We start from the raw sequence: 26,145 nt of genomic DNA, 5'->3' as shown, positions 1-26,145 counted from the left end.
GCGGAACAGTTCCTGCAGCTTGGAGGGAAGCTAATGTAACCCCACTATTTAAAAAGGGAGGTAGAGAGAAAACAGGGAATTGTAGACCAGTCAGCCTGTCGTAAGTAGAGTGGTCCACTCTTTGGGAGAGTGGTGCAGGAAATGGCTGATGCAATTCAACGTGAGAAAATGTGAGGTCTTGCACTTTGGAAAAAAGAATCCAAGCATAGACTACTTTCTAAACGGTGAGAAAATTCATAAAGCCAAAGTACAAAGGGATCTGGGAGTGCTAGTCGAGGATTCCCTAAAGGTAAACATGCAGGTTGAATCTGTGATTAAGAAAGCGAATGCAATGTTGTCATTTATCTCAAGAGGGTTGGAATATAAAAGCAGCGATGTGCTACTGAGCCTTTATAAGGCTCTGGTTAGGCCCCATTTGGAGTACTGTGTCCAGTTTTGGGCCCCACATCTCAGGAAGGACATACTGGCACTGGAGCGTGTCCAGCGGAGATTCACACGGATGATCCCTGGAATGGCGGGTCTAACATATGATGAACGGCTGAGGATCCTGGGATTGTATTCATTGGAGTTTAGAAGGTTAAGGGGAGATCTAATAGAAACTTACAAGATAATACATGGCTTGGAAAGGGTGGACGCAAAGAAACTGTTTCCGTTAGGCGAGGAGACGAGGACCCGTGGGCACAGCCTTAGAATTAGAGGGGGTAAATTCAGAACAGAAATGCGGAGACATTTCTTCAGCCAGAGAGTGGAGGGCCTGTGGAATTCATTGCCGCGGAGTGCAGTGAAGGCCGGGACGCTAAATGGCTTCAAGGCAGAGATAGATAAATTCTTGATGTCGCGAGGAATTAAGGGCTACGGGGAGAATGCTGGTAGGTGGAGTTGAAATGCCCATCAGCCATGATTGAATGGCGGAGTGGACTCGATGGGCCGAATGGCCTTACTTCCACTCCTATGTCTTATGGTCTCATGGTCTAAGTAGTGGTGAAATTTCTAGAATCTATTATCAAAGATTTTATCGCAGAGCATTTAGAAAACAGAGGCAGAATCGGACAGAGTCAGTGTGGATTTATGAAGGGGAAATCTGCTGGAATTCTTTGAGGATGTAACTAGTAGAATTGATGAAGGGGAACCAGTGGATGTGGTGTATTTGGATTTTCAGAAGGCTTTCGACAAAGTCCCGCAAAAGATTAGAGTGTAAAATTAAAGCGCATGGGTTTGGGGGTATTGTATTGAGATTGATAGAAAACTGGTTGGCAGACGGGAAACAAAGTAGGAATTGACAGGTCTTTTTCAAATTGGCAGACAGTGACTGGTGGGGTATTGCAGGAATCGGTGCTGGGACCCCAGCTATTTACAATATATATTAATGATTTAGATGAGGGAACAAAATGTCTTACCTCCAAATTTGCAGATGGCATCAGGTTGGGTGGGAGGGTGAGCTGTGAGGAGGATGCAGAAATGCTTCAGTGTGATTTGGACAAGTTGAACGAGTGGGTAAATGAATGCAGTACAATGTGGATAAATGTGAGGTTATCCACTTTGGTCGCAAAAACAAAAAAGCAGACAACTATCTGAATGGCCATAAATTAGGAGAGGGGAAAGTGCAACTAGACCTGGGTATCCTCGTAAACCAGTCACTGAGGGTAAGCATGCAGCTGCAGCAGGCAGGGAAGAAGGCTAATGGTATGTTGGCCTTCATTGCGAGAGGATTCGAGTACAGGAGCAGGGATGTGTTGGTGCAATTATTCATGGCCTTGGTGAGGCCACACCTGGAGTATTGTGTGCAGTCTTGGTCTCCTTATCTGAGGAAGGATGTTCCAGCTATGGAGGGAGAGCAGCGAAGGTTTACCAGACTGATTCCTGGGATGGCGGGGTTGATGTATGAGGAGAGATTGAATCGGTTAGGATTGTATTCGCTGGAGTTCAGAAGAATGAGAGGGGATCTCACAGAAACCTATCAGATTCTAACAGGACTGGACAGGGTAGATGCAGGAAGGATGTTCCCGATGGTGGGCGTGTCCAGAACCAGAGGTCAGAGTCTGAGGATACGGGGTAGATACGGGCAGGATTGGCAGCTGAACGTTGGGGGATATAGATGCTTCAGGTGAACCAATAGAATTTGCTACCACAGAAAGTAGTTGAGGCCAAAACATTTTGTTTTCAAGAATAGATAGACATAGCACTTGGGGTGAAAGGAATCAAAGGATATGGGTTGGGTGGGATCAGGTTATTGAGTTGAATAATCAGCCACGTTCGTAATGAATGGTGGAGCGGGCTTGAAGGGCCGAATGGCCTCCCCCTACTCCTTTTTCCTCTGTTTCTATGCACCGTTTGGTTATTGGCCTTGTTGCCAGCGGAAACGGTTTCTCCATATTTATTCTATCAAAACCTGATTTTGTACATCTCCACCAAACGTCCCCTTAACGTTCTGTGCTCTGGGGAGAGCTTGAGAACATAGAACAGTACAGCACAGAATAGGCCCTTCGGCCCTCGATGTTGTGCCGAGCAATGATCACCCTACTCAAACCCACGTATCCACCCTATACCCGTAACACAACAACCCCCCCTTAACCTTACTTTTTTTTTAGGACACTACGGGCAATTTAGCATGGCCAATCCACCTAACCCGCACATCTTTGGACTGTGGGAGGAAACCGGAGCACCCGGAGGAAACCCACGCACACACGGGGAGGACGTGCAGACTCCGCACAGACAGTGACCCAGCCGAGAACCGAACCTGGGACCCTGGAGCTGTGAAGCATTTATGCTAACCACCATGCTACCGTGCTGCCCCAAACTGGATTCATGGTGACATTCCCCAAATATCATTCATGGTGACATTCCAGTAAATCTCAACCTATGGTGCGATGCCCACAATTGAACACGAGACGGCAGCTGATGCCTAACCGGTGATCTTTTGTTTTTGGTATTATTTATAAAATCCAGAAATCCAAACATATTCTTAACAGTCTTCTCGACCTGTCTTACCGCCTTCAAGGATTTGCGTGCACATACTCCCAGACCTCTCTGTCCCTGCACTCTCTTTAAAATTGTGTCAATTAATTTATACTGACTCCCCTCATTCACCCGACATAATGGAGCATTCAATTCTTCATCAGCCAGAAATTGAACTAGACTAGCCATATAAATGCTGTGGTCTGAGAGAAGATTAGATCTGGAAATTCCGGAAGAGTAATTCAGCTCCTGTCCACCATCTACAAGTCAGGAGTGTGATGGAACATTCTCCCCGTGTGTGTCTGCGTGGGTTTCGCCCCCACAACCCAAAAAAGATGTGCAGGATAGGTGGATTGGCCACACTAAATTGCCCCTTAATGGGAAAAAATAATTGGGTACGCTAAATTTATTTTTAAAAAAATAAAAAAAGGAGTGTGATGGAATACTCTCCACTTGCCTGGATGAGCGTAGCTCCAACAACCCACAAGAAGTTCGACACCATCCAGGCCAAAGCAGCCCCGCTTGATTGACACCCCATCCACAAACATTCAAACATTGCACTACTGATGGACAGTGGCAGCCATGATTGCCATCTACAAGATGCACTGCAGGAAACTCACCAAGTCTCCTATCCTAGCACCATACAAACCCGTTACTTCTACCACCCAGAAGGACAAGGGCAGTAGACACATGGGAACACCTCCAGCTGGAAGTTTCTCTCTAAACTGCCCACCATCCTGACTTGGAAATATATCGGCCGTTCCTTCACTGTCACTGGGTCAAAATCCTGGAACTCCCTCCCTCACAGCGCTGTGGGTCTACCTACACCACATGGACTGCCACGATTCAAGAAAGCAGCTCACCATCAACCGCTTAAGGTAAAAACAGGAATGGCCAATTAATTCTGGCCTAACCAGCGACGTCCACATCCCGTAAATGAATTTTAAAAATGTTTGCCCATTTCACCAGTCTGTCTTGATCCTCCAGAAGACTGTTGCTGTCTCTGTTTACGCATAAACATTGCCACCAGCTCATTGTATTTAGGAAAGCTACCCTCTCTTACTTGTGGTCCCTAAAATGGCTGATTGGTAGGTAAAGGAATTATTCATCCGATCTTTGATAAGTTCAGGTGCGTTGTACAGATTCAGGATGAGCTTCGGAATACTTATCTCCGATTGTTTCTGAGTCTCAGCAATTCTGTAACGAATGAGGACAGAAATTCCTTAGAACATTTCAGATCAACAATCCACAGGTTAATGCGTTATTACACCACCACTAATCCACACACTGACACTGGGTTGGAGAGCAAGGCCAAACTAGTCACATCTCCCTGTGTTCCCCCAATAGCCATTTTAATTTATGCAATTCCATTTTCAAAGTTATTATTAATCCTGCTTCCAACATTCTTCAGGCAGCTCATTGCAGATCTTTGTAACTCACTCACTGTGATGATATGCATCACTGTAAATACACAAGGGGTTAATGTAAATAGACTACAACTAAGTAAACACTAGAGGGAGCACCAGAGACACCATGACACACAGACATTCAACCAATAGGTCAGTAAGATAGGACACGCCCAATGGGCAGTCAAGACACACCCAGAGGTGACACTACCACAAGGGGGTGACCCATATAAAAGGACAGGGCACACATGCTCTTTCTCTTTCCATAGGCGACACTCAGAGAGACAGGGGCAGATCAGGAAGCATCACACCCACCGCATGGCTTAGAGCAGACTGGTTAGTTTAGTAAGATTAGCAGGAGAGTCGAACTCAAGTAGGAGAATTGTTAACTGTTCAATAAATGTGTTAAGCCTATCTCCAAGTCTGAACCTTCCTTTGTCAGAGTATACATCAAGGAAGCAGCTTATGCTACATGAAGAAGCGTAACACAACACTCACCATTATTTTATAGATGTATACATTCTAAGAAAATCTGGAATCTAAAGGTCACTTGAAACCGATATACAGGGTCTGCGACTGAACTCTGGACATGGGATTGATGACTGATGCCTGTATGTAAGATCAGGCATTAACACTTGATTATGGAATCTGGGACTGTCGCCTGAATATACGATCTGTAACTGATGCCTGTGTATGGGATCTGGGACTGATGCCTGTGTATGGGATTTGGGAATGTCGCCTGTGAATGGGATCTGTAGCTGATGCATGATAAGGGATCAAAGATTGATGTCTGTATATTGGATCTGGAACTGTGCCTGTACAGGGATCTGGGATCGATGCCTATACATAGGGTTCTGGACTGACATTTGTCTATGGCATTTGGAATTGATGCCTGTATATAGGATCTGGGTCTGATGCCTGTATATAGGATCTGGGACTGATGCTTCATATAGGATCTGGGACTGAAGTCTGTATATAGGATTTGGGACAGACGTCTCTGTTTATGATCTGGGACTACTGCCTGTATATAGGCTCTGGGACTGACACCTATTTATAGGATTTGAGTCTGATGCCTGTCTATAGGATTTGAGACTAACACCTGTACATAGGATCTGGGACTGGTGCTTGTACATCGGATTGGGATTGGCATCTGTCTATGGGATTTGGGACTGATGCCTGTACATAGGATCTGGGACTGATGCCGGCCTTTGTGATTGGGACTGGCATCAGTGTAAATGCTCTAGGACTGTTGCCTGTATTTAGGATCTGGGACAGACCTCCCTGTATATGAACTGGGGCTATTGTCTGTATTTGTGATTGGGAGGGACATCAGTACATAGGATCTGTGACTGTTGCCTGTATTTATGATCCAGGACTCATTCCTCTATATAGGATATGGGACTGACATCTGTATATGTGATCTGGAAGTGGAGCTGGAAGCCAGGATTGGACTGGTCTGAAATTGGAAGGTAAATAGAGGCAAATTGCTTCACTAAATTTAATAACCCAATGAAACAGACATATTTGCCCGAGGAGCATCAATTATTTACCATGCGACTGAATGAAACTTACTGAGAAAAGACTTGGTTAGATTTCTGTAGGGGAGAAAGAGAGAGAGGGCACGTTAAATCATCACATTAACACATGGTAAACTGCAACAAAGTTAGACTGATATCGGAGTGTTCAACCTATCAGAACGATCCGTAGAAACCCAATCATCAAGCCTAAGATGGCTCTGGCGCAGATGGTTGAGACGCCAGCAGCAGTGCTGGGTAACACTTCCAATACTCATCCTCAGAGGAAGACCTCAGGCAACAACAACTTGCATTTATATAGCACCTTCAATGTAGCAAAATGTCCAAAGGCACATATCAGGAGCTCAATCAAACAAAGTTTGACTCTGAGCCATCGAGTAATGGAATGATAGAGTATAGAAGGAGTCCATTCGGCCCATCATTTTCTGCACCAGCCCTTTGATGGGCTTTCCAGGTGACCGCGACTTCCCCTGCTCAAAGCCCTGTGAGGTTTCTTCCTTCAGGTATTTAACCAGATTTGGAAATTATCAATGAATCTGCTTCCACCATAATAACTCGCAGTGCAATGTTTTTCAATCCGGATTTTGCTAATTACTTTTAATCTGGAGCATCGGCCCAAGAGAAAAAAACTTTCTCCGAATTTCTCTGCTCGAAGGAGAACAATCTGAGCTTCTCCAAACACTCCATATAACTTAATCCCATCATACTAATAATTCTAATCAATCCTAATTAATTCTCATAGATCACCTCTGCGTTCTTTCTCAAGGCTTCGAAAGTATTGTGCCCAGGAATCTCGCCCCAGAAGTAAATGATTGATTTGTGGCAGAGACATAAAAAAAATCGAGATGTTCATTTCGGAAACATTGATCGTACAGGAGAACATGTTTGTTTGAAATAAAATCATCACAATAACCTCCTGAGAAGCTAATCCTTATCTCCCATCTATGATTAGCCAAACAAGGTCAGTGGTGGTGTAAGTTCTGTGTATAAATCTATAATGGTGTTGCTGCCAGTTATGATACATGGGGCCGGCTGTTCTGATTGTACGACATGTTATGATGCTGACTTTGCAAGACATTGTTTTTTATAAATTTAGAGTACCCATTTCATTTTTCCAATTAAGGGGCAATTTAACACGGCCAACCCACCTATCCTGCGCATCTTTGGGTTGTGGGGGCGAAACGCATGCTAACTCGGGGAGAATGTGCAAACTCCCCACGGACAGTGATCCAGAGCCGGGATCGAACCTGGGACCTCTGTGCCGTAAGGCAGCAATGCTAACCCACTGCGCCACCGTGCTGCCCCCTTTACAAGATATTTTGAACCGTCTCCTTTAAGTTAAAATGAAACAGAACGTTCTGAAAAAGGAGCTAGTCAGGTCATATTAAATACCCCCGCTCGGAGACAGGCCCATGTGACCTGGTTGCCATGGGGGAGGAACTCAAACAGAAACCTATCGAAATATCAAGTGACAGTCTTCACACCTTGATATAGTAACCCACACAGTGAGAGAAGAAACAGCTACTGTCCCTCGATGGGATGGGGACAGAGGGAAACGGCACAAGGAAGTGGTTTTGGCCACGGTTGGTATCATGGCCAGTACAGGCTTGGAGGGTGGAAAGGCCTGTTCCTGTGCTGTATTGTTCTTTGTTCTTTAAAGATTCTTGTATGCACTCCCCAGGCCTTTCTGTTCCTGCTCTTGATCTGCAAGCAGTGACAGAGTGTAAGACAGCAAAATTTGCGGTTGATACTAAAATAGGCTGGAAAGCAGGCAGTGAAGAAGATATAAAGCTTTTACAGATGGATATAGATGGAGTTTAATGTGGATAAGTGTGAGGTTATCCATTTTGTCCGAAAAAATAGAAAGGCAAATTATTATCTGAACGGAAAGTAGATTCAAAATGCATCTGGGCAGAGGGATCTGGGTGTCTTTGTTCATGAATCGCAGAAAGTCGGCATGCAGGCACAGCATGTAGTTAAAAAGGCAAATTAAATATTAGCGTTCGTTGCAAAAGGACTGGAATATAAAAGTAGAGCAGTGTTGTTGCAATTGTGTACGGTGTTGGTGAGACACATCTGGAGTATTGTGTCCAGCTTTGGTCTCCTTATTTGAGGAAGGATGTGGTGGCATTGGAGGCAGTTCAGTGGAAGTTCACCAACTTGATTCCGGGGAGAAAGGTTGTTGACGTATGAGGAGAGATTAAGGACTTAAGTGACCATGGAGTGATCGGTCACATACAGGGCTGTTCCTGTTCAAAGTCACAGAAAAGGGCTTCTTTTACCCAGATCCGGGTGGAATTTTGATGAAAAGGCATAGGTGAATGTTGGAGGAGTAGTTTACCCCTGGAATGGTATGCCTTCTGATCACCGGACCCGGCAGAAAACAGTGAGAGGTTTGGCTGGAAAGTTGAAACAGTCTTCACAGATAGTCTCTTCCAGCATGCAGGCGGGGAGCTGTAAGGCCCCAGATACAGGAACTGATGACTTTTATCAAGGAGGAATTCCATAAACAGAGGAAAGAAATGCGTGAGGATCGTGCAAAGGCCATCACAGAAGCTGTGGCACCCCTGAAGAGTACTTTGGAGCGGATGGAGAGGTGTTTGGAGGTGCAGGTTCACAGATTCGGGAGATTGAAGGAGTGATCTCAGACCACAGTGATCATGTGGTGGCTCTGGAGGTGGAGGTGGGACACCTAGGAGACCTGTGTAAAACGCTGAGGGCAAAGGTGGAGGAGCAGGAGAATGCCTCGAGAAGACAGAACCTGCGAATAGTGGGCCTGCCTGAAGGAGTGGAATGTGCGAGTGCCATGAGGTACGTCTCGAGGGTGCTGGCGAGGCAGGTGGCAGAAGGGGTGCTGGATAAGGCCCCTGAAGTGGACTAAGCGCATAGGTCTCTGAGGCAGAAGCTAGAGCTGGGGAGCCACCACAGGCGGTGATCGTGAGTTGTGGAGAAAAGAGAAAATTCTACGGTGGGCCAGGGAGTAGCTGCGACTGGGAGGGAAATAACGTCCGGATTTATCAGGACATCGGAGCCGAGTTGGCAGGAGTTAAGTGGGGAAGATGACGGATGGTAGAGGGGATTGGAGGCGTAAGCCTCCGGTAAGGTTGGTTACGTGGAACGTCCGGGGTCTGAACGGGCTGGTTAAAAGGTCGCGGGTGTTCGGTTTTTGTGATAAGGTGCGGTTGGAGATTAGGGATTATGTGGAGTTCAATCAGAATGGGGAGGTGTCGACGGGCATTATTTGGGAAGCACTGAAGGCAGTGGGCCGGGGAGAAATTATCTCATTTACGGTTAGGGCGAATAAGGAAAGGCGGGCAGAACATGTCTATATTCGAGGGAATATTCGAGGGTGCCCACCGTGGAGGGATTGACGAGGTGGAAAAAGTTGCAGGTTCAATTTGACAGGCTGACAACGGGGAGGGCGGTAGGGCAACTGCATAGGGCAAGGGGGGGGGGGGGGGGGGGTGCAGTACGAGTATGGGGAGAAGGCGAGTCGCATGCTGGCGCACCAGCTGCGGAGGCAGGCTGCGTCCAGGGAAATATTGAAGATCCGGACTGGAGCTGGGGATGTGGTGTCAGAGTCAGGGAAGATAAATGAGGCATTTAGAGAGTATCAGCAGTGACTTTATGAGGCAGACCCACGAGAAGAGGAAGGGGACATGGGGTGGTTTCTGGACCAGCTGGAATTTCCCCAGGTGGAGGAGGCAAAGAGGCAGGCGCTGGAGGAGCCTCTGGGGCTGAGGGAGGTGCTGGATAGTATCAAGGGTATGAAGTCGGGCAAGGCCCCTGGACCGGATGGGTACCCGGAAAAATTTTATAAGGAATTTGCGGTGGACCTGGCACCACATCTGTTGGGGGGCGTTTAATGAAGCCCTGGAGAAGGGGGAGTTACCAGAGACAATGAAGCAGGCGGTAATCACACTAATTCCCAAAAAGGGGAAGGATCCGGTGGAATGTGGGTCGTATAGACCCATATCACTATTGAACACGTGTGAATGTGAAAGTATTGGTTAAGTTGTTGGTGGGCAGGGTGGAGGATTGTGTCCCGGGGGTGGTTGCAGAAGATCAAACAGGCTTCGTGAAGGACAGGCAGCTCGCGTGTAATATAAGACGGCTGTTGAATGTGGTGATGAATCCGTCGAGAGCTCTGGTACCAGAGGTGGTGGTATCCATGGATGCGGAGAAAGCATTTGATCGGGTGGAGTGGCGGTACTTGTTCGAAGTTTTGGGAAGGTTTGGGTTTGGGCCGAGATTTGTGACATGGGTACGGTTGCTGTATGTGGTGCCAAGAGCGAGGGTGAGGATGAATGATATGAGCTCACGAAGCTTTGACTTACAAAAGGGTACGAGACAGGGGTGCCCGCTGTCGCCACTGATGTTTGCGCTGACCATAGAGCCATTGGGGATGGCTCTCAGGGGGTCGGCAGAGTGGCAGGGGATAATGAGGGGACAGAGGGAGCATCGGGTGTCGCTCTATGCCGATGACCTTTTGCTGTATGTTTCAGATCCGTTGAAAGGTATGGGAAGGATTATGGGCCTGTTGGGGAGGTTTGGAGGGCAGGGAAAAGCGAGGCATTCCCAGTGAATGAGCTGGCACAGCGGGCTAATTTAGGGGGGATGCAATTTACGGTAGCGAGGGATAGGTTTAGGTACTTGGGGATTCAGGTAGCGAGGGAATGGATGGGGCTCCATAAGTGGAACTTAACGAAGCTGGTGGAGGAGGCCAGGGAGACTATTAAGAGGTGGGATACACTGCACTTAACGTTGGTGGGGAGGGTCCAAGTGGTGAAAATAAATATTCTGCCGAGGTTCTTGTTTATCTTTCAGGCTCTCCCGACCTTTATACCAAAGGCCTTTTTTCGGAAAGTGGACAGAATCATCTCTGACTTTGTATGGGCGGGGAAGGTGCTGAGGATGGGGAGGACCCTGCTACAGAGGCAGCAGGGGGTTGGCGTTGCCTAACTTGCTTCATTATTATTGGGCAGCGAATGTGGACAAGTTGCGGCGGTGGTGGGAAGGAGAAGGGGTAGAGTGGGTTAGGATGGAGGAGGAATATTGTAAAGGGTCTAGTTTGAGGGCTATGGTGACAACAGCATTGCCAATGGCTCCGAGTAGGTATTCAGGGAGCCCAGTGGTGCAGTCCACGGTGAAGATATGGAATCAGCTGAGGAGGCATTTTAGGGTGGAAGGGATGTCTGTGCTAACGCCACTGTGCGGGAATCATGGGTTTGAGCTGCGGGAGATGGATAGTGCATACAGGAGGTGGAGGGAAGTGGGGCTGGTCAAGGTGAGGGAATTGTATTTGGAGGAAGGGTTCACCAGTCTGGAGGAGCTAAGGGAGAGGCTAGAGCTGCCGAGGGGGAGAGAGTTTGGGTATCTGCAGGTTAGGGACTTTGCACAAAAGGTCTGGAAGGGGTTCCCTAGATTGCCGGGATACACCCTGCTGGAGTGACTGCTACTTCCGGATGTGGAAGGGGAGGGAAGAATTGGGGATATATATAAGTGGCTGGAGGAGCAGGGAGGTGAGTGGGTGGTGAAGATCAAGGAGCAATGGGAAGCGGACTTGGGAATGGAGATCAATTGGGGAGTATGGAGTGAGGCACTGCGTAGGGTAAACGGGACCTCCTCTTGTGCAAGGATGAGCCTGATACAGTTTAAGGTGGTGCACAGGGTGCATATGACTCGGGCGAGAATGAGTGGGTTCTTTCAGGGGGTCTCAGATGAGTGTGAGAGGCGTGGGCGGGGGCCAGCGAATCATGCGCACATGTTTTGGGGTTGTGAAAAATTGGGAAGATTCTGGGCGGGAGTGTTCACGGTCTTAGCCAGGATAGTGGAGGAGGGAGTGGACCCCGGACTCTTTCGTGGCGATATTTGGGGTTTCAGAGAAGCCGGAGCTCATGGAGAGGAGGAAGGCCGATGTCTTGGCCTTCGCCTCTCTGATTGCACGGCGATGAATTTTGCTGAGTGGCGGTCGGCATTGCCACTGGGGGTAGCAGCTTGATTGGGTGACCTGTGTAACTTCCTGTGGTTAAAGAAGATAAAGTATGAGTTAAGGGGCTCAGCAGGATGAGGGTGGAGTTGAGGAATTGCAAAGGTAAAAAGACCTGATAGGAGTTATTACAGGCTCCCAGCAGTAGTCAGAATGTGGGGCAGAAAATAAATCAGGAGATAGAAAAGGCATGTAAAAAAGGCAATATCACAATAATCATGGGGGACTTCAATATGCAGGTGGACTGGGAAAATCAGGTTGGTAGTGGATCCCAAGAAAAGGAATTTGTCGAATTTCCCTACTAGGGAACAGGCAATTCTGGATTTGGTGGTGTGTAATGAGGCAGACTTGATTAGGGAGCTTAAGGTGAAGGAACCCTTAGGGAGCAGTGACCACAATATGATAGATTTTACTCGGCCGTTTGAGAGGGAGAAGCTGCAATCAGATGTAACGGTATTACAATTAAATAAAGATAATGTGGGTTTGGCCCCCACAACCCAAATATGTCCAGGGGAGGTGGATTGGCCACTCTGAATTGCCCCTTAATTGGAAAAAATGAATTGGGTGATATCTGTCCTAACTACAAAACATGAGGGAGGAGCTGGCCAGAGTTGATTGGAGAAGGAGCCTAGCAGGGAAGACAGTGGAACAGCAATGGCAGGAGTTTTTGGGGGTTATTAGGGGGGCACAATAGAAATTCATCCCAAAGAGGAGGAAACATGCTAAGGGGAGGACAAGGCATCCATGGCTGACGAGGGAAGTCAAGGACAGCATAAAAGCAAAAGAAAAAGCATACAAAGTGGCGAGGATTAGTGGGAAGCCAGAGGATTGGGAAGCCTTTAAAAGAGAACGGAGGACAACTAAAAAAACAGTAAGGGGGAAGAGATGAAAAATGAATGTAAGCTAGCTCGTAATATAAAAGAATATTCAATAGATAAAAGGTAAGAGAGAGGCAAGAATAGACATTGGAACACTGCAAAATGTGGCTGGAGAAGTAGTAATAAGAAACAAAGAAATGGCAGACAAACTGAATAGTTACTTTGCATCAGTCTTCACGGTGGAAGACACCAGTGGGATGCCAGAGCTCCAGGAGAACAAGGGGGCAGAGGTGAGCGCAGTGACCATCACTAAGGAGAAGGTTCTGGGGAAACTGAAAGGTCTGAAGGTCGATAAATCACCCCAGGCCGGATGGACTACACCCCAGGGTTCTAAAAGAGATAGCTGAGGAGATATGAAAGAGTTTAAGACGAGGGAGGGTATGCTGCAATTGTATAAGGTGTTAGTGAGGCCACGCCTGGAGTATTGAGTTCAGTTTTAGTCTCCTTACCTGAGAAAAGACGTACTGGCACTGGAGGGTGTGCAGAGGAGATTCACTAGATTAATCCCAGAGTTGAGGGGGTTGGATCACGAGGAGAGGTTGAGTAGACTGGGACTGTACTCGTTGGAATTTAGAAGGATGCGGGGGCGGGGGGGGGGGATCTTATAGAAACATGTAAAATTATGAAGGGAATAGATAGGATAGATGCGGGCAGGTTGTTTCCACTGGCGGGTGAAAGCAGAACTAGGGGGCATAGCCTCAAAATAAGGGGAAGTAGATTTAGGACTGAGTTTAGGAGGAACTTCTTCACTCAAAGGGTTGTGAATCTATGGAATTCCTTGCCCAGTGAAGCAGTTGAGGCTCCTTCATTAAATGTTTTTAAGATAGATCGTTTTTTGAAGAATAAATGGATTAAGGGTTATGATTTTCGGGCCGGAAAGTGGAGCTGAGTCCATAAAAGATCAGCCATGATCTCATTGAATGGCGGAGCAGGCTCGAGGGGCCAGATGGCCTACTCCTGCTCCTAGTTCTTATGTTCCTATGACACAGTTATAAAAGGGTTCATGTGCATAGATCTTTGAATTTGGCAGGACACCGTGGGAGCATAGTTATATTGATTGCTCTACAAAGAGCTGGCATGGGCTCGATAGGCTGAATGGCCTCCTTTTGTGCCATAATGACTCGATAGGTTAAATGTAATGTTCCTCTAGTGGTGAATTTGAAGGTATGGGGTCTACTCACCATCTACCATCCAGACCCTGATCCTGCACAACTATACACGGATTGGGGGAGCTGCCGGATGCCTCACCAGCTGTTGGGCCAATGGTGGCCAATTAATAACCATTTAAGTACCTCATCCCACCATCACTGGCAAACAGTGGGGCTAGGCCCAATCCACGTGGGAAGCCTGGCAGCTTTATTTGTGCAGACTGGTGTCAGGTGAGTGGATAAGGGGAAGGAGTTCTCTTGTGGGAGGTTACCCTCACTCTTTAACCTACCGCACGCTGGCCTCTCAAACCCGGCCACACCCATCCCTCTCATCTCCTTCACTGGAGCCTGAGACCCTGGCCCCAGGGAGACCTCAGAACATCTCCGAGCCCAGGATCCTCTTCATCAGGGGCAGCACGGTAGCACAGTGGCTAGCACTTCACAGCGCCAGGGTCCCAGGTTCGATTCCCCGCTGCGTCACTGTCTGTGAGGAGTCTGCACGTTCTCCCCGTGTGTGCGTGGGTTTCCTCCGGGTGCTCCGGTTTCCCCCCACAGTCCAAAGATGTGCAGGTTAGGTCGATTGGCCATTCTAAATTGTCCTTAGTGTCTAAAACGTTTAGGTGGGGTTACTGGGTTACGGGGATAGGGCGGAGGCATGGGGCTTAAGGAGGGTGCTCTTCCCAAGGGCCGGTGCAGACTCGATGGGCCGAATGGCCTCCTTGTGCACTGTAAATTCTATGATTCTATGATCAGGACTGGCTGCAGTCCCAGCAGTGGCCACCTCTCCTGGTGGCGCTGCTGGGACTGTTCACCGAGGCAGGGCCTCCTCCCCAGAAAGTGGAGAAAGTTTAACCTCCAGCCATTTCACACTGTTTTCAGTGTTAAATAGAAGTGGGACAGCCGGCGAGAGCAGGAGAGGGCTCCCACAGCCTTCTAGCAGGGTCTGGTTAGAGCATGAAGCCCCATTAAACCCAGCTCTGTGACCCCATCCAACACCTTAAACATTTACTCCTTCTATCACTGACATACAGTGGCAGCAGTCCATACCAGCTACAAGATACACTGTAGTCACTCACTGGGGCTCCTTTGACAGTACCTTTCAAGCCTGTGACCCCGACCACCTCGAAGGACAAAGGCAGCAGATACCTGGGAACCCCGCCACCTGCAGGTTCCCCTGCAAGTCGCTCGCCACCCTGACTTGGAAATGCATCGCCGTTCCTCCACTGTCGCTGAGTCAAAACCTTGAAATCCCTCCCTAACTGCACTATGGGTGTACCTACACCAGACGGACTGCAGCGGTTCAAGGAGGCAGCTCAGCACCACCTTCTCAAAGGCAATTAGGAATGGGCAACAAGTGAAAAATGAAATGAAAATGAAAATCGCTTATTGTCACGAGTAGGCTTCAATGAAGTTACTGTGAAAAGCCCCTAGTCGCCACATTCCGGCACCTGTTCGGGGAGGCTGGGACGGGAATCGAATCGTGCTGCTGGCCTGCCTTGGTCTGCTTTAAAAGCCAGCGATTTAGCCGAGTGAGCTAAACCAGCCCCTATCATTGTGCTGGCCTATACAGCGACGACCGCATCCTGGAAATGGTGAAAAGAAAAATGACTCCCTGGCAAGAGGCCAGATTGGAGGGGCACCATGGGTTTGGAGGATTTGAGGGCTGGAGGAGGTTAGAGAAATATGGAGGGGCGAATTCATGAAGGGATTTGAACCATCAGGATGATCATTTTAAAATGGAGGCAGTAGATTAGTTGCAGGTAATGGATTGTTTGTTGAAAGTACCTGGATAAGTGAGAAAGGATCCAAATGTACCAGTTCCTGGGTGTCATCATCTATCAGTTTAATTAGATGCATTCTCTTGTTCAGTTCATCCGTGTACTCAACACTCTTTGTCAACACCTTGAGCCCTTCCTCTTCGATCGTTTTCATGGCAAAGTCTTCATCTTCCTCCAGGCTCTTCCTCCACTCAGCGAACTTCTTCGATAGATTCCCTTTCAGCTGATCGATTTGTGTCTGAAATTCCGAATCACGTTCTGGTTACAAACTGGTCAGTTACCCTGCGGACAGGGGGGGGGGGAGGGTCACTTTATTGGGAATCACCACTTCATCCGACCATTGGGATCCTCACAGATTTCTATCGACTTTTTGTTTTAAGAGTGCCCGAATATTGTGCCCTCGACATGAGGGAACGGTAGCAGGTGGAGACCAGAACACTTCCTCATGTTGAGTGGTGTGTGCGCTCAACAGGCACCGAGCTGAACTCCCTCTACCCGCTCTCCACACAACACTTGCTAGTCTGCCCTCAAGAGCAAATTTCTGCTTTACTGGAGCGATAGTCCACATTCCGACGGAGAGTCATTAGCCGCACATTTGTGTTTGGCTTCACGTGGCGCCGAGCTAATTAAAATGTAAATTCAATGAATAAATTTGGGATTGAAAGCCATTTTCAATAATGGCGACGATCAAACCATTGTCGATTGTCATGGCAACCCATCTGGTTCACAGACGTCCGTCAGGGAAGGAAATAAGACCATAAGACATAGGAGTGGAAGTAAGGCCATTCGGCCCATCGAGTCCACTCCGCCATTCAATCATGGCTGATGGGCATTTCAACTCCACCTACCAGCATTCTCCCCGTAGCCCTTAATTCCTCGCGACAAATCTGCCGTCCTTGCCTGTTCTGGCCTACATGTGGCCCCAGACCCATACCAATCTGGCTGACTTTTAACTGTGCTCTGAAATGGCCTAGCAAGCCATTCAGTTCATGGGCACTTAGGGATGGGCAACTATCCCTGGCGGCCAGCGAGGCTCACATTCCATGAAAGCATGGAGTAAAAAATGTCGGCACAGGCGTCATTGAACGCAAACTCTATTCAGAGCTGTGATCTCCCTGAGTTAGAGCATAATGCCAGAAGATCCGAGGAGCAGAAGGAGGCTATTCGGCCCATCGAGTCTGCTCTGCCATTCAATCAGATCATGGCTGCTCTGCTGTGATAATCCTTTCCCACCATATCCCCATAACCCTCGATTCCCTGACTGATTAAAAATCTGTCTATCTCAGCCTTGAACATACTTGATGGCCCAGCCTCTACAGCTCCCTGCGGTAAAGAATTCAACAGATTCACTGCCCTCTGAGAGAAGAAATTCCTCCTCATCTCTGTCTGAAATGGGCGGCCCCTTACTCTGAGATTGTGCCGTCTGGTCCTAGACTCTCCCACAAGGGGAAACAACCTCTCGGCATCTGGTTGGACACGTATTCATTCAAATTCGGGAAGTGAACATCTCTGGCATGGCCAGCATTTATTACTCCGGCCCAGTTGCCCTAAGAAGGTGATGCTGGGCCTTCCTCTTGAACCGGTGGTAAGCCCCTGCCAGAAGGCATGTCCTGGGCCTGGTGTCACTTAGAGGCCCATCGGGGAAAGACATCAGGTTTCCTTCCCGAGAGAGACACTAGTGTCTCAATCAATTGAGTTATTTTAATGTCAATACAACAGAGATTTGGTCACTTATATTGAAGCCAGCTTTTTATCTCCAGATTTTGGAAATTCCGAATTATTTTCTGCATGTTCATAGGATGTGGGCGTCGCTGGCTGGACCAGCATTTGTTGCCCATCCCTAATTGCCCTTGAACTGAGTGGCTTGCTTGGCCATTTCAGAGTGCAGTTAAGAGTCAACCACATAGATTTGGGGCAACACGGTAGCATGGTGGTTAGCACAAATGCTTCACAGCTCCAGGGTCCCAGGTTCGAATCCCAGCTTGGGTCACTGTCTGTGCGGAGTCTGCACGTCCTCCCCGTGTGTGCGTGGGTTTCCTCCGGGTGCTCCGGTTTCCTCCCACAGTCCAAAGATGTGCAGGTTAGGTGGATTGGCCATGCTAAATTGTCCTTAGTGTCCAAATTGCCCTTAGTGTTGGGTGGGGTTACTGGGTTATGGGGATAGGGTGGAGGTGTTGGCCTTGGGTAGAGTGCTCTTTCCAAGAGCCGGTGCAGACTCGATGGGCGGAATGGCCTCCTTCTGCACTGTAAATTTTATGAAAAAAAAATAAAATTTATTGACAGAAAGATAATGGGCGGAATTTCCCCACATTTTTTCAAAGTTTCGGCTCAGACTGGAAACTGGCGTGTCGCCCCTCAGGTGCACAAAGCAGTTTTCACTGCAGATCTTGAGCTGCTTAAAAGAACATTATTTGAATGTGATTTACGCCGTGACGCTGGCGAGATGGGGCGAGAGCCGGCATCCAGCTCCACAGAGGTCAGGGCACCATCTATAAAGGAGGCCCAGACCCGAACAGAAGAACAGAGGAGTAATATCACCATCACCGCCCCCAACGACCGCCATCACGGAGGTGTTGGGGGCTACCCCCAGCCCCAGAAAATTAAGGTGGCTCCCCCTCCCCCCTTCACCGCAGAGGTATTGCCGATGTTCCTCCCCTTCAATGCTCGACCCCCCTCTCGTGCCTACACGTTCCTCGCTCACGGGCTGCTCTCCCCCGATCACACATAAATGGAAACCAACCTCCAAGGGACTCGCACGAGTGCCTGTGGCACCTAGCACAGGTTGTCACTGTCAGGTTGTCACTGTCAGGTTCACATTGTCAGTTTGTCACTGTCAGTTTTACACTGTCAGGTTGTCACTGTCAGGTTGTCACTGTCAGGATGTCACTGTCAGTTTTACACTGTCAGGTTGTCACTGTCAGGTTGTCACTGTCAGGATGTCACTGTCAGGTTGTCACTGTCAGGTTGTCACTGTCCGTTTCACACTGTCAGTTTCACACTGTCAGGTTGTCACTGTCAATTTTACACTATCAGGTTGACACTGTCAGGTTGTCACTGTCAGGTTGTCACTGTCTGGTTGTCACTGTCTGGTTGTCACTGTCAGGATTTCACTGTCAGGTTATCACCGTCAGTTTCACACTGTCAGATGGTCACTGTCAGGTTGTCACTGTCAGGTTGTCACTGTCAGTTTTACACTGTCAGGTTATCACTGTCAGTTTCACACTGTCAGGTTGTCACTGTCTGGATTTCACTGTCAGGTTGTCACTGTCAGTATGTCAATGTCAGGTTGTCACTGTCAGTTTTACACTGTCAGGTTGTCACTGTCAGTTTTACACTGTCAGGTTATCACTGTCAGTTTTACACTGTCAGGTTGTCACTGTCAGGTTGTCACTGTCAGTTTTACACTGTCAGGTTGTCACTGTCAGGTTGTCACTGTCAGGATGTCACTGTCAGGTTGTCACTGTCAGGTTGTCACTGTCAGGTGTACACTGTCAGGTTGTCACTGTCAGGATTTCACTGGTCAGGATGTCACTGTCAGGTTGTCACTGTCAGGTTGTCACTGTCAGGTTGTCACTGTCAGGTATGTCACTGTCAGTTTAGTCACTGTCAGGTTGTCACTGTCAGGTTGTCTGTCAGTTGTCACGTCAGGATTTACACTGTCAGGTTATCCACTGTCAGGTGTCACTGTCAGGTTTCACTGTCAGGTTGTCACTGTCAGGATTGTACACTGTCAGGATGTCACTGTCAGGTTGTCACTGTCAGGATGTCCACTGTCAGGTTGTCACTGTCAGGTTGTCACTGTCAGGATTGTCACTGTCAGGTTACACTGTCAGGTTGTCACTGTCAGGTTGTCACTGTCAGGTTGTCACTGTCAGTTTTACACTGTCAGGTTGTCACTGTCAGGTTGTCACTGTCAGTTTGTCACTGTCAGGTTGTCACTGTCAGGATGTCACTGTCAGGTTGTCACTGTCAGGATGTCACTGTCAGGTTGTCACTGTCAGGTTGTCACTGTCAGGTTGTCACTGTCAGGATGTCACTGTCAGGTTGTCACTGTCAGGTTGTCACTGTCAGGTTGTCACTGTCAGGATGTCACTGTCAGTTTTACACTGTCAGTTTTACACAGTCAGGTTGCCACTGTCAGGTTGTCACTGTCAGTTTTACACTGTCAGGATGTCACCAACAGGTTGTCACTGTCAGCTTACCACTGTCAGTTTCACACTGTCAGGTTGTCACCATCAGTTTTACACTGTCAGGTTGTCACTGACAGTTTCACAATGTGAGGTTGTCACTGTGAGGTTGTCACTGTCAGGTTGTCACTGTCAGGTTGTCACTGTCAGTTTTACACTGTCAGGTTGTCACTGTCAGGTTGTCACTGTCAGGTTGTCACTGTTAGTTTTACACTGTCAGGTTGTTACTATCAGTTTTACACTGTCAGGTTGTCACTGTCAGGTTGTCACTGTCAGTTTTACACAGTCAGGTTGCCACTGTCAGGATGTCACTGTCAGGTTGTCACTGTCAGGATGTCACTGACAGGTTGTCACTGTCAGGTTGTCACTGTCAGGATGTCACTGACAGGTTGTCACTGTCAGGATGTCACTGACAGGTTGTCACTGTCAGTATGTCACTGTCAGGTAGTCACTGTCAGGTTGTCACTGTCAGTTTTACACTGTCAGGTTGTCACTGTCAGTTTTACAGTCAGGTTGTCACTGTCAGGTTGTCACTGTCAGTCTGTCACTGTCAGTTTTACACTGTCAGGTTGTCACTGTCAGTCTGTCACTGTCAGTCTGTCACTGTCAGTTTTACACTGTCAGGTTGTCACTGTCAGTTTAACACTGTCAGGTTGTCACTGTCAGGTTGTCACTGTCAGGTTAACACTCAGTTTTACACTGTCAGGATGTCACTGTCAGGTTGTCACTGTCAGGATGTCACTGTCAGGTTGTCACTGTCAGGTTGTCACTGTCAGGTTGTCACTGTCAGGTTGTCACTGTCAGGATGTCACTGTCAGGTTGTCACTGTCAGGTTGTCACTGTCAGGATGTCACTGTCAGGTTGTCACTGTCAGGATGTCACTGTCAGGTTGTCACTGTCAGGATGTCACTGTCAGGATGTCACTGTCAGGATTGTCACTGTCAGATTGTACACTGTCAGGTATGTCACTGTCAGGTTGTCACTGTCAGGTTGTCACTGTCAGGATGTCACTGTCAGGTTTTCACTGTCAGGTTGTCACTGTCAGGTTGTCACTGTCAGGTTGTCACTGTCAGGTTGTCACTGTCAGGATGTCACTGTCAGGATGTCACTGTCAGGTTGTCACTGTCAGGTTGTCACTGTCAGGTTGTCACTGTCAGGTTGTCACTGTCAGGTTGTCACTGTCAGGTTGTCACTGTCAGGTTGTCACTGTCAGGTTGTCACTGTCAGGATGTCACTGTCAGTTGTCACTGTCAGGTTGTCACTGTCAGGTTGTCACTGTCCCAGGATGTCACTGTCAGGATGTCACTGTCAGGATGTCACTGTCAGGATTGTCACTGTCAGGTTGTCACTGTCAGGTTGTCACTGTCAGGTTGCACTGTCAGGTTGTCACTGTCAGGATTGTCACTGTCCAGGATTGTCACTGTCAGGTTGTCACTGTCAGGATGTCACTGTCAGTATGTACACTGTCAGGATTGTCACTGTCAGGTGTCACTGTCAGGTTGTCACTGTCAGGTTGTCACTGTCAGGATTGTCACTGTCAGGATGTACTGTCAGGATGTCACTGTCAGGATTGTCACTGTCAGATGTCACTGTCAGGATTCACTGTCAGGTTGTCACTGTCAGTTTCACTGTCAGGATGTCACTGTCAGGTTGTCACTGTCAGGATGTCACTGTCAGGATGTCACTGTCAGGTTGTCACTGTCAGGTTGTACACTGTCAGGATGTCACTGTCAGGATGTCACTGTCAGGTTGTCACTGTCAGGTTGTCACTGTCAGTTTCACACTGTCAGGTTGTCACTGTCAGTCTGTCACTGTCAGTCTGTCACTGTCAGTTTTACACTGTCAGGTTGTCACTGTCAGGTTGTCACTGTCAGGTTGTCACTGTCAGGTTAACACTGTCAGTTTTACACTGTCAGGTTGTCACTGTCAGGTTGTCAGTGTCAGGTTATCACTGTCAGTTTCACACTGTCAGGTTATCACTGTCAGTTTCACACTGTCAGGTTATCACTGTCAGGTTGTCACTGTCAGTTTTACACTGTCAGGTTATCACTGTCAGCTTGTCTCTGTCAGGTTATCACTGTCAGTTTTAACACTGTCAGGTTGTCACTGTCAGTTTCACACTGTCAGGTTGTCACTATCAGGTTGTCACTGTCAGTTTTACACTGTCAGGTTCTCACTGTCAGGATGTCACTGTCAGGTTATCACTGTCAGTTTTAACACTGTCAGGTTGTCACTGTCAGGTTGTCACTGTTAGTTTTACACTGTCAGCTTGTCACTGTCAGTTTTACACTCACGTTATCACTGTCAGTTTTACACTGTCAGGTTGTCACTGTGAGGTTATCACTGTCAGTTTTACACAGTCAGGTTGCCACTGTCAGGTTGTCACTGTCAGTTTTACACTGTCAAGGTTGTCACTGTCAGGTTGTCACTGTCAGGTTGTCATTGTCAATTTTACACTGTCAGGGTGTCACTGTCAGTTTCATACTGTCAGGTTGTCAGTGTCAGGGTGTCACTGTCAGTTTCATACTGTCAGGTTGTCAGTGTCAGGGTGTCACTGTCAGGTTGTCACTGTCAGGTGTAACTGTCAGGTTTACACTGTCAGGTTGTCACTGTCAGTTTTACACTGTCAGGATGTCACTGTCAGGTTGTCACTGTCAGTTTTACACTGTCAGGATGTCACCGACAGGTTGTCACTGTCAGTTTCACACTGTCAGGTTGTCACCATCAGTTTTACACTGTCAGGTTGTCACTGACAGTTGTCCACTGTCAGAGTTGTCACTGTCAGTATGTCACTGTCAGGATGTCACTGTCAGGATGTCACTGTCAGGATGTCACTGTCAGGATGTCACTGTCAGGATTGTCACTGTCAGGTTGTCACTGTCAGTTTACACTGTCAGGATGTCACTGTCAGGTTGTCCTGTCAGGTTGTCACTGTCAGGTTGTCACTGTCAGGATTGTCACTGTCAGGATGTCACTGTCAGGATTGTCACTGTCAGGTTCTTCACTGTCAGGATGTCACTGTCAGGATTGTCACTGTCAGGTTGTCACTGTCAGGATGTCACTGTCAGGATGTCACTGTCAGGATTGTCACTGTCAGGATGTCACTGTCAGGATGTCACTGTCAGGATGTCACTGTCAGGATGTCACTGTCAGGATGTCACTGTCAGGATTGTCACTGTCAGGATGTCACTGTCAGGATGTCACTGTCAGGTTGTCACTGTCAGGATGTCACTGTCAGGATGTCACTGTCAGGTTGTCACTGTCAGGATGTCACTGTCAGGTTGTCACTGTCAGGATGTCACTGTCAGGATGTCACTGTCAGGTTGTCACTGTCAGGATGTCACTGTCAGGTTGTCACTGTCAGTTTTACACTGTCAGGTTGTCACTGTCAGTTTTACAGTCAGGTTGTCACTGTCAGGTTGTCACTGTCAGGTTGTCACTGTCAGTTTCACACTGTCAGGTTGTCACTGTCAGTCTGTCACTGTCAGTCTGTCACTGTCAGTTTTACACTGTCAGGTTGTCACTGTCAGGTTGTCACTGTCAGGTTGTCACTGTCAGGTTAACACTGTCAGTTTTACACTGTCAGGTTGTCACTGTCAGGTTGTCACTGTCAGGTTAACACTGTCAGTTTTACACTGACAGGTTGTCACTGTCAGGATGTCACTGTCAGGATGTCACTGACAGGTTGTCACTGTCAGGTTGTCACTGTCAGGTTGTCACTGTCAGGTTAACACTGTCAGTTTTACACTGTCAGGTTGTCACTGTCAGGTTGTCACTGTCAGGTTGTCACTGTCAGGTTGTCACTGTCAGGATTGTCACTGTCAGGTTGTCACTGTCAGGTCTGTCACTGTCAGGTTGTCACTGTCAGGATGTCACTGTCAGGATTGTCACTGTCAGGATGTCACTGTCAGGATGTCACTGTCAGGATGTCACTGTCAGGTTGTCACTGTCAGGTGTCACTGTCAGGTTGTCACTGTCAGGTTGTCACTGTCAGGATGTCACTGTCAGGTGTCACTGTCAGGCTGTCACTGTCAGGTTGTCACTGTCAGGTTGTCACTGTCAGTCTGTCACTGTCAGGTTGTCACTGTCAGGTTGTCACTGTCAGGTTGTCACTGTCAGGTTAACACTGTCAGGTTTTACACTGTCAGGATGTCACTGTCAGGTTTTCACTGTCAGGTTGTCACTGTCAGGATGTCACTGTCAGGTTGTCACTGTCAGGTTGTCACTGTCAGGTTGTCACTGTCAGGTTGTCACTGTCAGGATGTCACTGTCAGTTTTACACTGTCAGGTTGTCACTGTCAGGTTGTCACTGTCAGTCTGTCACTGTCAGTTTTACACTGTCAGGTTGTCACTGTCAGGATGTCACTGTCAGGTTAACACTGTCAGTTTTACACTGTCAGGTTGTCACTGTCAGGATGTCACTGTCAGGTTAACACTGTCAGTTTTACACTGTCAGGTTGTCACTGTTAATTTTACACTGTCAGTTTCACACTGTCAATTTTACACTGTCAGGTTGTCACTGTCAGTTTCACACTGTCAGTTTTACACTGTCAGGTTGTCACTGTCAGGTTGTCACTGTCAGGATGTCACTGTCAGGTTAACACTGTCAGTTTTACACTGTCAGGTTGTCACTGTCAGGTTGACAGTGTCAGTTTTACACTGTCAGGTTTTCACTGTCAGGTTGTCACTGTCAGGTTGTCACTGTCAGTTTTACACTGTCAGGTTGTCACTGTCAGGTTGTCACTGTCAGGATGTCACTGTCAGTTTTACACTGTCAGGTTGTCACTGTCAGGATGTCACTGTCAGTTTTACACTGTCAGGTTGTCACTGTCAGGTTGTCACTGTCAGTTTTACACTGTCAGGTTGTCACTGTCAGGATGTCACTGTCAGTTTTACACTGTCAGGTTGTCACTGTCAGGATGTCACTGTCAGTTTTACACTGTCAGGTTGTCACTGTCAGGTTGTCACTGTCAGTTTTACACTGTCAGTTGTCACTGTCAGGATGTCACTGTCAGTTTTACACTGTCAGGTTGTCACTGTCAGGTTGTCACTGTCAGTTTACACTGTCAGGTTGTCACTGTCAGGTTGTCACTGTCAGTTTTACACTGTCAGGTTGTCACTGTCAGGTTGTCACTGTCAATTTTACACTGTCAGTTTCACACTGTCAATTTTACACTGTCAGGTTGTCACTGTCAGTTTCACACTGTCAGTTTTACACTGTCAGTTTTACACTGTCAGGTTGTCACTGTCAGTTTCACACTGTCAGTTTTACACTGTCAGGTTGTCACTGTCAGGTTGTCACTGTCAATTTTACACTGTCAGGTTCTCACTGTCAGGTTGTCACTGTCAGGTTGTCACTGTCAGTTTTACACTGTCAGGTTGTCACTGTCAGGTTGTCACTGTCAGGTTGTTACTGTCAGGTTGTCACTGTCAGTTTCACACTGTCAGTTTTACACTAACAGGTTGTCACTGTCAGTTTCACACTGTCAGGTTGTCACTGTCAGGATGTCACTGTCAGGGTGTCACTGTCAGTTTTACACTGTCAGGTTGTCACTGTCAGGTTGTCACTGTCAGGTTGTCACTGTCAGTTTCACACTGTCAGGGTGTCACTGTCAGTTTTACACTGTCAGGTTGTCACTGTCAGGTTGTCACTGTCAGGTTGTCACTGTCAGTTTTACACTGTCAGGTTGTCACTGTCAGGTTGTCACTGTCAGTTTCGCACTGTCAGGTTGTCACTGTCAGGTTGTCACTGTCCGTTTCACACTGTCAGGTTGTCACTGTCAGGTTGTCACTGTCCGTTTCACACTGTCAGGTTGTCACTGTCAGGTTGTCACTGTCAGGTTGTCACTGTCAGTTGTCACTGTCAGGTTGTCACTGTCAGGTGTCACTGTCAGGTTGTCACTGTCAGGATTTGTCACTGTCAGTTGTCACTGTCAGGTTGTCACTGTCAGGTTGTCACTGTCAGGTTGTCACTGTCAGTTGTCACTGTCAGGTGTCACTGTCAGGGATGTCACTGTCAGGATGTCACTGTCAGGATGTCACTGTCAGGTATGTCACTGTCAGGTTGTCACTGTTCAGGTGTAACTGTAGGTTGTCACTGTCAGGTTGTCACTGTCAGGTTGTCACTGTCAGGTTGTCACTGTCAGTTGATCACTGTCAGGTTGTCACTGTCAGGTTGTCACTGTCAGCTGTCACTGTCAGGTTGTCACTGTCAGGTTGTCACCTGTCAGGTTGTCACTGTCAGGATGTCACTGTCAGTTGTCACTGTC

At 47.9% G+C, this 26,145-nt stretch overlaps 1 protein-coding gene across 2 annotated transcripts in view; it reads right to left on the bottom strand.

Annotated features, from left to right (window-relative positions):
* The window catches only part of LOC119966604 (tripartite motif-containing protein 14-like), a 60,471-nt gene that overhangs the window by 17,655 nt on the left and 16,671 nt on the right, over positions 1-26,145 (bottom strand). For both annotated transcript variants that reach the window (XM_038798574.1, XM_038798575.1), the window contains 3 exons: positions 15,697-15,927; positions 5,934-5,956; positions 4,019-4,152 (listed from right to left, as the gene is read on the bottom strand). In XM_038798574.1, the coding sequence (XP_038654502.1) occupies positions 4,019-4,152; positions 5,934-5,956; positions 15,697-15,927 (388 nt within the window). The remainder of the gene's footprint in view (positions 1-4,018; positions 4,153-5,933; positions 5,957-15,696; positions 15,928-26,145) is intronic.

The sequence above is a fragment of the Scyliorhinus canicula genome, chromosome 5 (genome assembly GCF_902713615.1).
Source record: "Scyliorhinus canicula chromosome 5, sScyCan1.1, whole genome shotgun sequence".
Lineage (NCBI taxonomy): Eukaryota > Metazoa > Chordata > Chondrichthyes > Carcharhiniformes > Scyliorhinidae > Scyliorhinus > Scyliorhinus canicula.
This window is presented reverse-complemented; position numbering and strand designations above follow the sequence as displayed.